At 39.1% G+C, this 17,100-nt stretch overlaps 2 protein-coding genes across 3 annotated transcripts in view; both read right to left on the bottom strand.

The window, feature by feature from the left end:
* Nucleotides 1-1,155, bottom strand: part of LOC122652891 (anaphase-promoting complex subunit 6) — a 37,557-nt gene extending 36,402 nt beyond the window's left edge. Inside the window, exon 1 of one of the 2 annotated variants that reach the window (XM_043846778.1) lies at nt 783-1,155. In XM_043846778.1, the coding sequence (XP_043702713.1) occupies nt 783-1,028 (246 nt within the window). In that variant the 5' untranslated portion in view covers nt 1,029-1,155. The remainder of the gene's footprint in view (nt 1-782) is intronic. The other variant, XM_043846777.1, reaches the window with a different exon arrangement.
* Nucleotides 1,156-6,990: 5,835 nt separating this feature from the next.
* LOC122652724 (60S ribosomal protein L11-like) lies at nt 6,991-10,379 on the bottom strand. The gene is made up of 5 exons (XM_043846548.1): nt 10,290-10,379; nt 10,090-10,197; nt 9,950-9,992; nt 9,613-9,808; nt 6,991-7,335 (listed from the first exon to the last, which is right to left on the bottom strand). Exons 1-5 carry the CDS (start codon nt 10,290-10,292, stop codon nt 7,137-7,139), a joined length of 549 nt encoding a protein of 182 aa, XP_043702483.1. The 5' UTR covers nt 10,293-10,379; the 3' UTR covers nt 6,991-7,136.
* Between the last annotated feature and the right edge of the window lie 6,721 nt (nt 10,380-17,100).

Raw genomic sequence — 17,100 nt, 5'->3', positions numbered from 1 at the left:
TTTAATTGATACTTAGTTTGTGTACCAAAAAAGAAGAGAATCATGGATATCCACATACAGAATCTAAGCTAAAGGGACAAAATATTATGTTTTCCAATGCTGAAACTTATTTAAGCATTGGTTTACAATGCTGCACCTTCATTTGAGCATTGGCCAGCAAACTTGCTATTTTCCCCCCTTTTTGATATATAAGATTTTCATATATTTGTTGCCTCCTCATGGATGGTGTATTCCACCATAAAAATGATAGTGATAAACAAAACAACAGATGCGCGTTTTTGAAAGGGCAGAGCAAAGCACTTGAGTCTTTAGCTTCTATCTTGGATTGTGAGAGAATCAATGACATACTATGATCTCTTCTCCACTATTTGCTTCGTTAGGTGCTAGCAGGGTGCAATATACATGGCATGTTAAGTGAAAGCTGGCTTATATTTCGGTTTACTCCTTGTTCGGGTGCAATATACATGGCATGTTATGCAAAAGCTGGCTTATATTTCGGTTTACTCCATGTTTTCTCTGAAGATTAACAATGACCTTTACCGAATTAAAGTAATCGATGCCATCAAGGGCTTTCATCTTTCGAGTAAACTTTATGCATCAATAAGCATTTAATTTGACAACGAAGAAACATAAGAAGAGGGGTAGAACAAACAGAGAAACACGATAACATACAGAAACCCTAGATCTGATAACCAATCAGCAAGCAATACCCGGAAGACAAGAACAGAATAATGAATGAACATAACTGTTACCAGATTTGTAAGGAAATAAAAAGAAAGTACCAAGCATTTGGCAGCGAGGTAGCGAAAGCGGAGGTCGCGAAGAACGATCTGGGAAGCGTTAAGAAGGTGGAAAGCACGGCGATAATGGCGACCGATGAAGAGAGCCTGCGCCTGCATATAGATATCTGCAGGATCGTTCGTAAAGGCAGCAACTTTATCGGCAAAGAAAATTGCGGAGGAGTAGAGATGCTTGCTCACGCAGTCCCTTACCACACCTCGCATCCTCTCTATCTCTTCCTCTCTCATTTTGGTGATCGATTCCCAGAAGGTATAGACTGAACTGATCGTCTTCCGGGTTTATAATAAGAGAGAGAGATAGAGAGTGACAAACGGGGAAGCAACGAAGTGACGACTGAGAAGTGAGGAGTGAGGAGTGAGATGTCGAGGAGTGACGGGGAGGTTGAAAACGAAGGCAAAACGTAAAAAGAGCGGGAGCTCCTTCCTCTCTCTCATCTAAAACAGACCCGTTTACAACTCGGTTGTGCCCGCTAGAGATTCGGGTATGTTGTGAGACACGGGTCGCAAATTTCTTTCGAAAAAGGGGCTGGACCGGGTCCTAAGAGCCTTTGCCAGTGGACTGTATAACCGAAAATTTGAATTTGATCCGTATTCGTATCCGTTTCGGAGCATCTGAATTTGTTTAGAGATATCCAGAAAAAAATCTGAATACTCCGATAAAAATCCTAATCTAAATACTTAATTATAAAAAGTTAAGTAAATAATGATCTTGAGGATTTTTGAAGATTCAACAGGTTCTAGAATATGAGAAAAAAAGAATCATGATCTAAAACTATGGATTGAGAGTGAATTATATCCACTAGAGGGAGGAAAGTTCGAGTTACACAAGGCAGAGGAGTAAACGGATGGTCGAAATTTCAAATTCGATCTGCATCCGAATCCATCTGAATCCGTTTAGAAGTATCCAAATTCGACCAAGAAATATCCGAATCCGATTACATCCGATCCGTATCCAAGCCGAATCCGATCCGATCCGTTTATAAGCCTACTTGCCACATGCCACAATTGACCCACCTGGGCGTATCACTCAAAACATTGGTCTAGTGTGAGATCTTGTTTATTCCTAGGGAGGCTAATGTTATAGCCCATAACCTAGCAAAGGTTAGCTACACACTTCATTATGGCAATTTCCGATTCGATAAAGGAGTTAAAAACCGGAATCGGGAGCAGAATCGAACAATGCCCATTCCAATCTGAATCTATTTCTGATTCCCATTGAAGCAATTTGAATCGGAAAATTTGGGATTGGAGATCGTCGATTCCAATTCAAAATGGCCAATTCACTAATTCGATTCCCAACTTTTAAAACTTTGACTACTAGAGAGAGAGAGAGCTTGGTACTAATGTTAATAGATTCTTGCTCAGATACAAAGACTATGACATAAACCAATTTAGTCCTTAATGTGGTTTGGAAAAGCATATGACCTCGCAAGACTACACCAAAAATTCAAATATTTCTTTGGCATGCCTATGCTTTCAAATTAGCGATTACTTTTGCTCTTCATCGGAGAACTTTTCTTTATTATTCAGAGTGGTCGATGTGTATGACAAGAATCCATTTCACATATCTTATTGGAATGCTTTTTTGCACGTGCGGTGTGGCTTAGAAGTACCTTTAGTTATATGACCTCATCTTGATCTGAATGCTTTCCTCATCAATGATTCAAGGATGGAGTACTTGTGTTTGCACAACATGGGAAAGCAGTAAGTCGTGGTTTTAATGTCACATTGTTCTTTTCATTTGTTGGTTTCTATAGTTAGCAAGGAATGATTATGTCTTCCGTATGCGCAGTTGGATACTTGAATATGTAATTATACATTGCGGTGCTTCAACGATGCATATTCAACATTCCAACACTATCCATAAGTGGTTCATTGTACAGTCATTGATTTGAATTGATTGACTCATGAACTTTCCCTTAGGGTGCATTCCTGGTGAGTAAGTCGAGCTCTTCCCTTGATAGAAGGACTCGGTGAACGTCTTTCAATGCCTTATTTCTTAGCTTAGGTCTCCCTGTTTTATTAGATCCTTTAAGCTTAAGCTTTTCTGTTTTGAAAATGCTTGTTCCTGTCGAGTTTTCCAACGACCTATCGAGTCCGGAATAAGTACCTCTGGCTTGCCATGGCTATACTAACAACGTGGCTTACTCGTTAGGCCATTGGAAAAACCTGACTTGGCAGATTACTTCCTATGCTTCCATCAATGTGCCAATGGCTCATATTTGCCTCATTTATGCTCAGATGAAGTACCTAAGAGGGCAAGTTCTATTTCACAGTGAATCACTTTCAGACTAGCATGCCTTCAATCTCTCTTGTTAGTGGCCCTTGTGTGCCTCACTTATGCATGGGTGACATTTCTTATCGATCGGACTCCTTTTCTCTCTAGGCACTGGGTTTTGTTCTCGTGGTTAGCTTGCCAACTGAAATTGCCTTGGGTCACCCTAGCCATTAGCCTATCTTGTCTCTAATGGTCCCATCTTTCCTATCAGGCAGCAACCCCACCTGCCATTAAGTCTGGCCTGATCGGCTCGTATACCTTTGTATTTTAAGTCGTTATTGAGTCTTATAGGATACTTCTTATAAAATATATAGCCTACTTTTTTTTTTGGTAAGAATATATAGTCTTCTACAGCTAAGAGAAAGGAGGACCTGGTTTCATAGTATGTGTGTTAGAACACGCAAGGGTTTTGTCAAACCCAAATCCGTCCCCATACAGATCTCTAGAATACGATTGAATCAAATAATGCAGGGAAAGCATGTACCTGGCACCCACGTGTGTTGATGAAGAACAGATAAGATCGCCTCCAATAACTACAACAATCCGTCAAATAATGAATGCAATCCGCGATGGGGATCTTCTGCCGTCTCCTAGATTCTCCTACAACTCCCTTTCTTGTGGAGAAAAGAGAAAAGAGAAAAGAGAATAGTGACTGCAGGGACCCCTCATCAGTAGTATTTATAATACTCCCCAAACCCTAATCCACTTTCACAATGGGTCAGGCCGGTCCGGTCTATCTCAATAAAACAGTAGCATGTCACGTCAACCCTTATATTTCTTGATCCCCATCAATGATCGACCCGATAATTAATTAAGCCTACACTCGTCGCATTTTGGGAAAATCCTAACAATGTGAACTACTTGTAGTATTGCGCCCCACTACCTTCACCAATCCTACAATGGGCAAAGCCATGGTAATAGGATATGCACTCCTAGAAGCAATCTCTAAAGGCTATGATAATATAATGGTTGAATCACATAACAAGGATGTGATTACCTATCTTCACCAAAACTATAGGTTTTCTCCTTTGGAGATACGTTCTATTATTGAGGATATCATGTACTTATTTTCTCAGTTTATTAGTTGTACTTTCCCAATTTGTTCAAAGGGAGATTAACAGCTTAGCCGACTTAGTGGCGAGGACGGCATTGTCAGTAATGTGTACGACAATTTTATTGGGGTTCCACGTGGTAGGCGGAAAACATAGTCCTACATCGATTATAAAATGAGAATGTGAGGGATTTATAGGTACTCATGCACAGTCTCCTTAACGATAAGCTTTTGAGGATGAGTTCTACCTAAGTCCATAACAAGTGGTATCAGAGCCAAGGTTAATGCACGTGTATTGTAGGCAAGTGCACGTTGTGTCTATCTCTCTCTTTCCTCTGTTTTGAAATGACCTTTTGCCCTTTCTGTATGATATCCATCCCACGCCCCCATTGGTGTCACCCGCTAACTTACTGCATACGGACTGAGGAAACCATGTTACTCAATTTTTATTCATTTTCAATTTTACCCTAATAAATATATTTTTTTTATTTTTAAACAAAAAATAGTGAGACCCACATCATCCCCCTTTTTTCTTCCAACAGCCCCACTTGCCCCCACCCCTCTTCCTTCCCCTCCCCCCGCCTTGCCCTGCAACTTGCCCTAGCCTACAACCTACCTCCATACCATCGTCCCTTCTTCTTCACCCCAGCCCACTCCATCCAACGTTCCCCCCCATCCCCTAGAATCAGGATCCGCATAGGTCCCAAATCAGTCTCAACAAACCTTAACCCTAGTTTCCGTCCAGGGATCGGCCAATCTAGATCAATCAAAATCAAGCTCAAAGCCTCAGACGATCCAATCCTGATTTTTAGAACACTATGTAAGATTACTGACTAAAGAAATTGATTAGGTGAATCAACCATGATGAATGATCAAATTTTTCTCCATTCTGGTTAATATTTAGTTCATGGGGGCCTGCCTGCTTGTGCTATTCTGTCCGAGTTTGATGGCAGATCAGTATTTTTTCATCCCGTCCATTTGCTTGGCCATGTTTCTGAATTGAAACTTAGAACATAGAAGGCTTGGTTGATGGTGGACCATAGAGACGACTACTAATGACATCAGTGGTTGGCGATATGGAATACACAGGGCATCACCAACAGATGAACACTACTAAATGATCTGCAGGTAGGGCTCAAGATTTTGCCCTCATCAAGTGCACCTACTGCATGAAGCCTCTGGAATCCACTAAGTCGGCTTGCGAAATGGCTATTCTTGCAAACCCTCTCCCTTCCATGAGGCTTTGAATCCGGGGAAGGGACTTGCGCAAGCTCTGGAAGCTCAAGACCAATCAATCTGTAGCTGCAGTGAAAAGGGAAACCATGTTCGAAACTCTAAAGCGGACAAATCCTATGACCTGATGAGATTGCACTCATGGAATAAATTTCAACTAAAACAGAACTACAGGGGTAGCATTTGCCTGAATCAGGTTCCAGCAATTAGAGTCCAGGACAACAATGCTAATCATGTCCCGTAGGCTCTGGCTAGCAAAGTCAGTAATGGTAGCCAAGGGTGGGTTGCAGGGAGAGGAGGGAGCTTGCGACATGGGGTGGAGCGGGACTCGAGCAAGCAGGGAGGTGAGGCAGGGGAGGGTTGCAGAGGGAGAAGAAGAAAATATGGTATCGCAGCATTGGGGGTATGGGGTGCTGGGGAAGGAACACAGGAGGGGGGAAGATGATGGGGGTTGTAGAAAGAAGACGCATAAAGGAAACGGTGATGAGGGTTCTACTATTCTGTATTTAAAATATAAAATAATTTATAAAGCTAAAATTGAAAATAAACAAAAAAACATGAGTAACCTGATTAATTAACTTTAATTTGGTTCATAAGCAACCCAAACACAATTTATGAAACATTGGGTACATAAACTACAAGTTCTCCAAACATTAGATACCCTCATACCCTGGCCATCATTTATCTATTTTTCTTGAATAGCATTAAAATAGTAACAAAATAGAAAGTTTTTGTAATCGTTCTTATTAGGTTTTTCTTCCCCATCACCATGCCTGTTTCACTATTTGCAAAATAATAATACATCTCTGTGCTAAGGCCCCTTTTTTTTTTTTTTTTCGCCCGGGGGGGGGGTGGAGAGGTGTTAAAAGATCCTGGTGGTAAATTTTAGAGAAAATTCTAAGGAACTCGGTCTAGTAGTTGCCAACACTTGCTCTTGTTACAGGGAGCACAACCCTTGACAGGACACAGATGAAAGGTATTAGTTCAACTACTCGGATTCCTTTCAGCTCAGAACATTCGAACTGCGGGGTTTTATTGTAAGGTGTTACCAGAGCCAGAGCCAGAGCCAAACAGGTAATGCATTTGACTACTAATCCACCCTATGGGCTGAGTGGGGAAAGAGCGAACCTGGATTGGACAGGGAAATCAGTGGTGGTGCTCCATTTGGCAACTCTGAATATAACAAAATCCTTCCAAGGGGACTGGCTAACCGGCTGAAAGAAGAACCAACTTTAAACAAAACCAACAGAACATTTTCAGGATTTTTTTCTATTCTTGGGGGGGGGGGGGGGGGTGTGTGTATGTGGAACCTTCCATAGTCTGGTCTGAACTCTGAAGAGGTTCATGGGTTATTTTTGTTCCTAAGATGAGATGAAAGTCTGCAAAACACTGCATCCAACGAGAAAGCCAACTTCCCATGTATTTTCGGAGGAAATCAACTTCGCTGGAAAATTAGGAATAACAATTAGGAATAGCACATGCAACACTAGCTAATGAAACCAGAAGTGAAATAGGACACTGATCAAGTGGTCAATTTGACAGCTAATGAAATGAGCAACAAATCAATCTCATCAGTACTCAGGCTTATGCGCATGTAAATCACAAAAACATAATACCAACCATCCTCATAAGACAAAATTACTACTGCAATAACCAATTCTAGGGATAACAAATTAAGAGTCGACAAACTCAACTCTCTACAAAGAACAAAAAGGTAATTTAAGCTTGTCAAAACTTAAAATTGACCCAAGTTTAAGTTGTACTTTTTATCTCTCTAAGAAGTGTTCGACTGAGACTTGTTAAGGATCACACCCTCATACTTGACCTGGAACCACTTCATCGCGTCTTCTTTTGTGACCCTATGCTGGATTCCGACACGGGACTTGCACCTGCGGCGACGCCCTACACGGTAGCCTGGACGTTCCAGAACAACATAGAAGTCCATACCATAAATGCCTGTCGAGGGATCATACCTGGATAGAAAGGCGTCGAACAATGCATATATAATTAGTGCAAGGCAACTAAAAAGATATTAAAAGAGCCAACACATTTCAGCACAGTTTCAAGTAGTGAACAGCTTGAAGGAAATATGTATTCTCCTTTTTCTTCTATGGTTTATTAATGAATCTTTCTTACCAATAAGAAATGCTAGGACCAGATGCAACTTCAACATCAGTTCAAACATGATTCTATAATCTCAATGCATGTGGCATATGTTATTTTTTCCATTGTCCACCACAAGGCACATTTGATGGGCATTTTTTTTGCAAGTATACAAAAACAAAAGAAATAAATCAATTCATCACTGTGCTGCTCCCATCACACACCACACACTCGAAAGTCTAGGTAATATGGTAACAGATCAAACAACCCCAACAATGAATAGGTTCACTTTAAACAAGAGTGGCAAACCAAAGATTTTGGAAACAGGCCATCTCCCATCAAAATTAATAAACAAGATACAGCTGAATTTACTAGTAGTAACAATTAACAATTTGCATCTCCAAAAATCCGTATAGCATAGGGGGGGCAACAATGTTCCACCAAGAGATCCATTCAAAGGCCAACTTGACAGATGGTTAGGAGGACAATATACACAAATAACCAAATCATAGTTGTCACGGCGATCCAAGTCGGTGGAGGGGTGTCTGATTGATATATCGACATGTCGCCCTCCATGGCGATCATGTCGACCATGACAGAATTGTAACTAAATCTAAAGTTGAATGACAAACTAGTAGATAAATTAAGATTTACAAGAGCTATGGCAGAATGGTAATTAATCTGAAGTTTTAAAGGAATAATGGCAGAATTGTAATTAATCTGAAGTTTTAAAAGAGTGGCAGAACTGTAATTAATGGAAATCAATTTAATAAAGAAAATAAACCAGGGATAGCACGTTTGATGGGTAAAGGGTATACTTGTAACAAAATGGAAAATAATAGATGATGGGAATATAAGTAAAAGAAAAGGGTAATGTTGGGAACTAAGGAAAATAGGTTTAATAGATAAGAAATCGAGAAACAAAAAACAAAGGAATTCAGTCTTCTTCAACCTCACGACTCCTCAGCCAAAGAAGGAACCATAACCCAGTGGCAGAATGGAAGTTATTTCGAAGGTGGGCCTTCCTCGTAAGAACCCAATCGATACAAAGCTTCAGGCAAGAATCGCCACAACCTGTTCTCTCAAGGGCACCAAGAATCTAATTGAAAGAACTTGCAACCAAGAGATCGATGGAGATTTAGGGAAACAGACGCCATGGCGTAGATCGATATGGTCATTTCTCCAGCGCCAGGACGCCATGGCAGTGCCATGACAACTATGAAACAAATAAAGAGAGCAACAGTAATAATAATAATAATAATATATAGCATCACGAAATACATTTGAAGACCAATTTGGCAAGGGGTTAGGGAACCCCCCAATCCCCATGAAAAACCAAATAGTTAGATCAATAGGGAGAGGGATAAGCTCACCGCCCATGTGAGGTAAACAAGCAGGAGGCAACAATGGGGGCACAGGATGGGGTATCATATAGGAAGGGCAGGGAATCATATCAAAAGGGTAAAGAGAGAGAGAGACACAGAAGGCACTACTAGCTTACACCTGCAGTGTGCCCCGCCTTTTTCCATAATAATAATACTGTGTTGACAATCAAAACTTCAATAAAAAGAGAATCAGAATAACAAAAGAAATGAGAAAATTATAAAACCTATACTGTCAGTCTTGACCTAAAAGACTAGGCACAACAGTATAAGTTGCATAAAGAAATCATTTATCTAATTGGCTCAATATACTTGCTGGACCTCAATAAGTAGAAATTTAAATAAATCAACCAAATAATCTGATGAAAGTCTTCTGGAGCACTTCATATACACACAATACTTCAATCCACAGTACACTAAACAAAGATAAATCCACCAAAATTTAAACCTATAAGAAACAGGTTGGGCAAACCGGTACAAGATTAAAATTAGGTTTCCATGACCAATCCATTCAAGGGCCCCAACGGACTTATTATCAGTATGCATCCAGAAACAAACAGATACATATCTATGATTTAAATACTTAACAGTGTCTCGTATGATATAACATAGAACCCTGCAATCCTGTCCATATTCACGTACAAATTAGACTTCCGCATAGTTCTACGCAACAATCATCTTCCAAATGGAAGTAACATATGGGATAAGGAATCACTCGCATGAAATTAAACCCATTTGTCAATTATATGGAAAGTTTAATCTTACTTGATTCCAAGATCGATATGTTCCTGAATACCAAAACCGAAGCAGCCGGTATCACTGAAATTCCTCCTCAGGAGCTCGTATTCCTTCACCTTCAATCCGCTTTCCAGAAGCTGCATCGCCTTGTCACCCCTGACGGTAACGTAGCAAGCAATCTTTTCGTTACGTCTAATTCCAAACGACCGCACGGTGTACCTAGCTGTTTATTATGAACACAAAAAAAACACCACCACCAACAACAACAACACAACACAGCATTAGCTTGTTGGGGGAAAGCATTTATACACATAAGAATTTAAGGTTCACCATAAGTTTAGCCAATCAATCACATAAGCCCTACCCTTGGAGAACACAGGAGTTTGACCACTCAACTGCTCCAACACCTATCAGCAGAACAATAACCAAACGAAATCTGGCTTAGAACAATAAATCTATGATTACTGCAGGTGAGTAAATAAAAGACTGACGGTATTGGAAAACCTTAGAGGCTCTGGTAAGACGATCTCCGCTTTCTCCGACGGAGATGTTAAGCACGAGTTTCTGCACCTTAATCTCCCTCATAGGGTTCGCGAGCTTCTTCTCTGAAGCCTGTCATAATAACAGAGACAAAAAGGTAAGGAACAAGACTGGATCCTACAGAGCATAAACACATTTAGGGACAAAGAGAGAGAGAGATCTACCATGGCTCACAGTGACCGAGTTCACAGCAGCAGGTGAGGGGGTCGGGAGTGAATGAAGAGAAAGAATGAGAGACGCCCTAGAAGAGAAAATATACGAGACTTAAACCTCCTAGGGTTTTGTTTTGCACTAATCGGTGCCTTATGACCAAACTACCCTTTGGGCTGGGCTGGGAAGTTTGGGCCTTGGGGGTTGTCGACATGTCGTTACTCGTAAGCTAGTACCTGGGCAGAAAAAAAAAAAAAGGGGGGGAGGGGGAGAGTGTTGGTTGGGCCATAATTTTCTTAACTCGACCGGTCACCAAACCGGAGAAAGGACCTGATTCTGGTAAATCCTTGATTAATCAGACCATAATTAATGATAATAAAAATATTTAAAATTTAGAATACAAAAAATGAGAAAATATTTATGTGAAATTGGATGTATATTAATCCGATCAGGTGATGATTTGATGAATTAAGATTTTATATATTTAATTATACATGGGATTATATGTGAAATTGTTAAGGGAAAGTGTTGGAATTATATCATCAAATCCAATTGTTAGGGTCAATTCCGAAGCTCATGACCTTCTGGCCTCTAGGATTTTTCTTTACTTTTAGCTCATTTTGGTGGTTAATACCCCCTCTTTTTTTGTCTTCCTTTGTACCTTGCTCTTGGTGGAGTTCCGACACCTCATTCATATGATCGTTGCATTGTGTATCTAAGAATGAAGATTCTACGGCACAAGTACAAGTATACATATAGTGTGTACTCTAAACTGGATCATACGAGAATTTCACATGTGTGTTATTTTCAGTTGACTAGGCACGGAATTCTTGTCAGTAGTGTACGATCGATCCCTTGACCTGAGTGGTTCTTATCGGAACAGTTACATGAGTTTTGGCACACCAACGGTTGACATCTCCCTTGACTATATATTGGTGTACTGGGTGTGTAGTGTTTGATCGTATTCGAAAGAGATGGGTACCCATTGCCATAATTGAGAGAGTATCAATAGAGAGAAACTTTGTAATTGGTTGGAAATAAATCCGGATCTAGCGGCATTTTGATAATTTTATAAAATTAAAAAAAAAAAAATATTATTTATTATTAATTATTTTCACAAACTTTTTAGAAAATTTTTACTGGTCCAATCAGAATTACAGACTTTCTGAAAAAGGAATTTACAATAGATTATGAAAGTAAATTCAAACATGCCCTATAGTCTATTATGTGAAATTGTTCTATGGGGGGACGGATGCGTAATCACCTACTTGACTATGTATGTATTGGTAAATACCACGTTTGTAAAACCTTAGTTTTGTGATAGAGGTGACAGTGGTGGTAGCCTTCATTGACGGGAATAGTCTGTAAAAAGGCTAAGATTACTTGGAGGGTCTGCATATATAAATCTAAAGGTAACCATCGATTCCCTCTCTTAGTAGTTAAAATTTTTTGAATGACCGACCCTACTCGTAGCACAATCACCATGCAATTTTCCACACTAGAAAGGGCCTAAGCTAGGTTTGCACAACTTGCAATCAGGCAAATTTTTTTTAAAATTTTGACACATTTTTAAAATCGCATTGCCCACAAGGAACTCAGTCTGAAGTCCCAACTCCCCAGCAACCCAAAATCTTGTAGTATAAAAAACAAGAGATTTATTATTAATATGTGAAATAATCAGATCCAATTGAGTTTGTATTGATATCTAAATCCTCATTGGATTCAAATTTGGATCACTCACATAGTGATCTTCTGGAGTATCAGATCATATCGGATTGGAGGAAATTAATGATGACAAAATTAAGCATTATGAACAAATCATTCCATAGTCCCTCAATTATAATTGCTAACTACTTATTTTGATGATAAAAGATAATTTAGTTTTATACAAGTTCAATACAAATGTAAAATATACTAAAAATCAATGCTTATAAACATGATAAAGACCCAACATTCAAATTAATATCTGAGCTTCCCATATGAGTGATTAGAGACTTTAATTGCAAAACTTAGGCTGTGTTGGTATATATTCTTGGAATGCATTCTAGGTCGATTTCGCATTCCTATTTTTATCATCCGAGAATGCGAAATTGACCTAGAATGCATAGCAAACCCTGCCTTAGTTTCTCATAGAAGCATGCTGAAACCTTTGCTTAATTTTGCCATGTGGACTATTTATATAGATTCTTCTTTTTGGATCCTCTGCTTAGGTCATTTGTCAAATTTAGTGGTATAACCATACTCATAATTTGGGATATATATATTTTTTAACAGTTCCTGTTAATCCATGTTGAAACATAAACTGAGTTCTGTAAAAAAATTTATGTGAGCATCAACCTGACATGTGATCACTCCCTTATACAAATCGGGGGTGCTTATTACCAAGTCTGCAACATGGTATTTAGCTAAACAATGTCTTACTGGTAGATAGAGCTCAAGCAGGTACTCAGTGTGGAGTACATTATGGAAATTAAAACTCCACCCAAAGATCAAGATGTTCTAATGGAAGGTGCTAAACAGAGACTTGACCACGAAATCAAAATTGATTTTTTTTTTTTTAATTTGTACTGAGGATAGATGCCCCCCTTTTATAACAATGAAGTTGAGACGGGATGCCTCCATTCTTGTCATGTAGCTTCACTGAAGGATTTGTGCTGCAAGCACTTTAGGTTTAAGTCCTGAAAATATACAAGGGAGTAACTTACTCAATCTATTCCAAGACCTTATAACAAGTAACTCTCTCATTAAAGAGGAAAGAAAGTTGTCCCATGTATTAGTTCCATCACAATCTACTTCTTGTGGTATGCAAGGACAAACATGGTTTTTCGAAATCAGAAACCTAATCCCTACCAATTCCTTCAGAACATTTCCAAATGGTTGCATGATTTGAGTATTTTCCCAAAAATCTATCCCTGATCTCCCAAACTCAGAATGCCACACATCCAGACCTACCGCCTATTTGGATTTCCCTACTTGTGATCATCCACTGCTTATCACTGATGGGAGTTTCAAGCCTCACACATGAAGCAGTTGGTCAGGAATTGTTATTTTTACAAAACACATTGTTTCAGTTTGTTTGGATTATGGTCATGCAGGAAGCGCACAAGAAGCTGAGGCCCGAGGAATCCTGCAAGGAGTCATCAGAACAATGCAGGTAGGATGTGGTTCATTAGAGATATGGGCAGACTTGCAGGAGATGGTGAACAGGATCACAAGACGGAATAATCATTTATGGCCATGGAAGCTTTTTCCTATTTTACTAGATATTTATAGTTTTCTTAAATAAAACTATTTTACAACATGTCCTCAATCTTGTCGTTCCATGGTGAAGCAGTGCCTTGCTGCTGTGGTGATTCAGCAACGGTTGTTGTGGTGATTCTAACCTAGATCTTTGGTGGTATCCTATTATCATATCTTTCTTATGTTTTTCTTCTTCTTCTATGCAAATCTGATTTCAAGTACTTCGTGCTTTATTCAATCGTTGGTTTCTGCTGGTTTGAATTCAGCAACTTAGCGATCTCAATTTGTTTCTGCTCTGGTGGTATTTGATCTCCAATTTCGCTTCCTCATGATTACTGTACTGTTTTGTTCATTGATCTACTGAATACCATTCATTCTGAGATCAATATATGCTTATATTCTTCTCTGCAAAACTAACCTAGATCTTTGGCGGTATCCATTGATCAGATCCTTCTGATATTCTTCTTCTTCTTCTCTGCAAATTTGATTTCAAGTACTCTGTGCTTTATTCAATCGTTGGTTTCTGGTGGTTTGAATTCAGAAACCTAGCAATCTCAGTTTGTTTCTGTTCTGGTGTTATTTGATCTCCAATTTATGCTTCCTCATAATTACTGTACTGTTTTGTTCATTGATCTACTGAATAACATTCACTCTGAGATCAATATATGCTTGTACTGTTCTGATGTTGAGATTCCTACCTACAGTAGGAAACTCTTTGATCTCAGCATCTAACCATTTGATTGACCTGAGTTTCTGGTATTTCATTCACCTTGGTGTATTCAATCAACTTATTGGGTTTATCTGACCTATATTTGATCTGTTATTGGTAGCTTTCTAATTCTGGTCCTGCAGATCTGTTTTCCTATTCTCAGTAGGAACCTGAAATATCTTAACATCCAACCATTGTCTCAAGATTTTAATATCTATTTCTACCAGTAAAGTATAGCCCTCAACCTGAATTTTGTGTATATCAGATCCTTTGGTCTGGTTTTATCAGAGTTTCTTTGAAATTGAAGATTCTCTTTAGTCTGTGATCCTGTTGTTTGTGGTCTCCTGAAACCTAACCTATATGTGTATTTAAACCTCATTACTTTTCCTCTGTGTGGTGTGAGTGTGATCGGGAATTCGGCAACTTTTTATCAATAAGTGGTTGGTTACAAGAAATGATTACTTTCACTTAGTTAAAAAGAAAGGATTCGACTTAAACTGACAGCTTGCATATGAATGTTATCCTATAAAGCAAATTTTCTCCAAGAGAAACATCCTGCAGCTAGTTGCACTCCTTGATTTACCAGAGAAATCAAATCTCTCTCTCTCAACCGTGCCCTTCAATTTGTTCCTCTAAACAAGCCTTTCAAAATTCATTGAGGCTAACTTGCTTCAATTATCCATCTAAAGTCCTACCCAAAACCCTTTATCAAAATCAAACCTAACAAACCATTTTCTAAACTCACCTGATGAAAATGCTAAATAAAAGAATAGCTACCTTAACGGAGGTTGGAAGCCTAATTCGAACAAAAGATTTGGGAGGCCACCACAGGGTTAGAAATTGATACAAGAAAACGCCATTCAGAAGCATCTTCAGTGTTAAGTTGTGGTCCTATGGGGCCGTGGACCCCTAGTGGACCAAACCCTTGTTAGCAGTAATAGATTTAGGTGTTTCTCAAGATAGGGGGAGTGTCCCTATCGTGAGAGAGTTGTAGTTGGTTATTGTTAGGTAGTTTTCTTATGTTTCCTTTCCTAATTTAGTTTCCTTGTTTGATTGTAATTCTATTTTGATGCTGATATTATAAATAAGTATGAAGCCAGTGCTAGAATACACACTGATTCTAACGCTGGTTCAGTTCTCTTCTCACCTCTTCTCTCTCCATTGTCTCTCCTCCTATTTCTCTCTTTGTTTCTTCTTTTCTTCTCCTTTTCTTCAGTCTCTGGTTGACTGGTTAGTAGGTTCTCCCTTGCTACATTCAGCTTTGATGGTGAATATTTAACATCTGGTCTCCCCTACCCAAATCCACATATCAAATACATCTGGCTAACCCAAGATTTTTCAGTTTGAAAACTATGCTGGGCATTCAATAATATTCCTTTTTGCCTGTTACTGTTGATTCTGGTGGCTTATACATCATAGTTACTACCTGGATATTGAAGTGGTTTCCAACTGCAGCCGCCGGCCAGGTCCACCGTCCACCCCAAGTATATGTATGTGGGCAACAACCTGGTGCAAGTCCCACTTTCACAGGTTCCTAGGAGGGGTGAATTGGTGATGGTCCTAACCTTCAGCATTTTTGCACAAAGTGGCTGCTCTCAGACTTGAATCCTGGCAACCTGAGCTTTTTTCCATGGCATCAAGTGACAACCCTTATGTGTATATATATATATACCCTACGGACTCACAAACCAAAACCAAAAATTTCAAGCTCTTCAGATGTCTCTTCAGTTTCACACTTAGCTTCAACAGATTGGGAAATAATGTCCCATGGAAGATAAAATTTATAAGAGCATTTTTTTAGTGATAACCTTTAAATTGTATAGCACTTAACCTTTAAATTGTATAGGACTCAACCTTTACATTGTATAGGATTCTTTGCATCAACAGATTGAGAATTAGGTACCTCAGAACAAATTAAAATTCCAATGTGAAATGTTCCACATCTTGCAAAGAAGACCTAGAAGAAATGCAGAGTTCTTTGAACCCACTCTTCAGTTTCTTTTGATAATGCATCTCACTACTACTACCAAATGTAACATGTCTATGGGATGCTAAACTGTCCAGCCCCAAATTTCTAGCTCCTCAGATGTCTCTTCAGTTCCACATATAGCTTCAGAAATTGGAACGAAATGATAGCCTAAAAAGGCATCTGACAAGATATCCATCATAGGAGCATTTTGAGAAGAAAACCTAAATAAAATATAGTTTTACCAAACAAGGAATTGAAAACTAATTAACCCTAGAAGAAGACAAACAAATTATTTTTTTCTTTTGCAAAATAAATATACCTTCTTTTCAATAAACTGAGGACGGTTAGTGATCTTAAGACAAAGTCCAGAAAAACTCTTTAAACCCATTCTGAGTCTTGCTGGTAATCATGAAACAAACATCAGTCATATGTTCACTGAGACACCCACTTATGTAACAGCAGAACTGTTTCAATCTTGTACTCATACAGCAATTTGACATTAAACCGAGAGAGAGAGAGAGAGAGAGAGAGAGAGAGAGAGGGGGGGGGAAGCTATTGCAGAAGCGCTGCCCGTTTGAGGAGGGATCCCTCATGTTGATGATTTCAGGCTCCCAGACTCCTAACAGAAGTCTAGGACAAGGAGAGGGTCAGAGGTCTAGTAGTCTCTCCCTTCGCATGTCCTTCTTCTTCCACTGAGACAGCTCTCTTCTTTTGGATTTGTCTGTTTTCATTGATAGAACAAACAAATTTCTTATATTTATATAGTATTGCCAAAACATTGTGAATCTCTGACCATCTACAACACTTGATTCTCAAAGGTGAAGGATCAGGAAGACACGGAGACAAAACTTCAGATTGCTACTAGACTACTGATTCTAATAACAAAAAGATCATCTGTAAGCATTTA

Source organism: Telopea speciosissima, chromosome 2 (assembly GCF_018873765.1).
Source record: "Telopea speciosissima isolate NSW1024214 ecotype Mountain lineage chromosome 2, Tspe_v1, whole genome shotgun sequence".
NCBI classification, from domain to species: Eukaryota; Viridiplantae; Streptophyta; class Magnoliopsida; order Proteales; family Proteaceae; genus Telopea; species Telopea speciosissima.
This window is presented reverse-complemented; position numbering and strand designations above follow the sequence as displayed.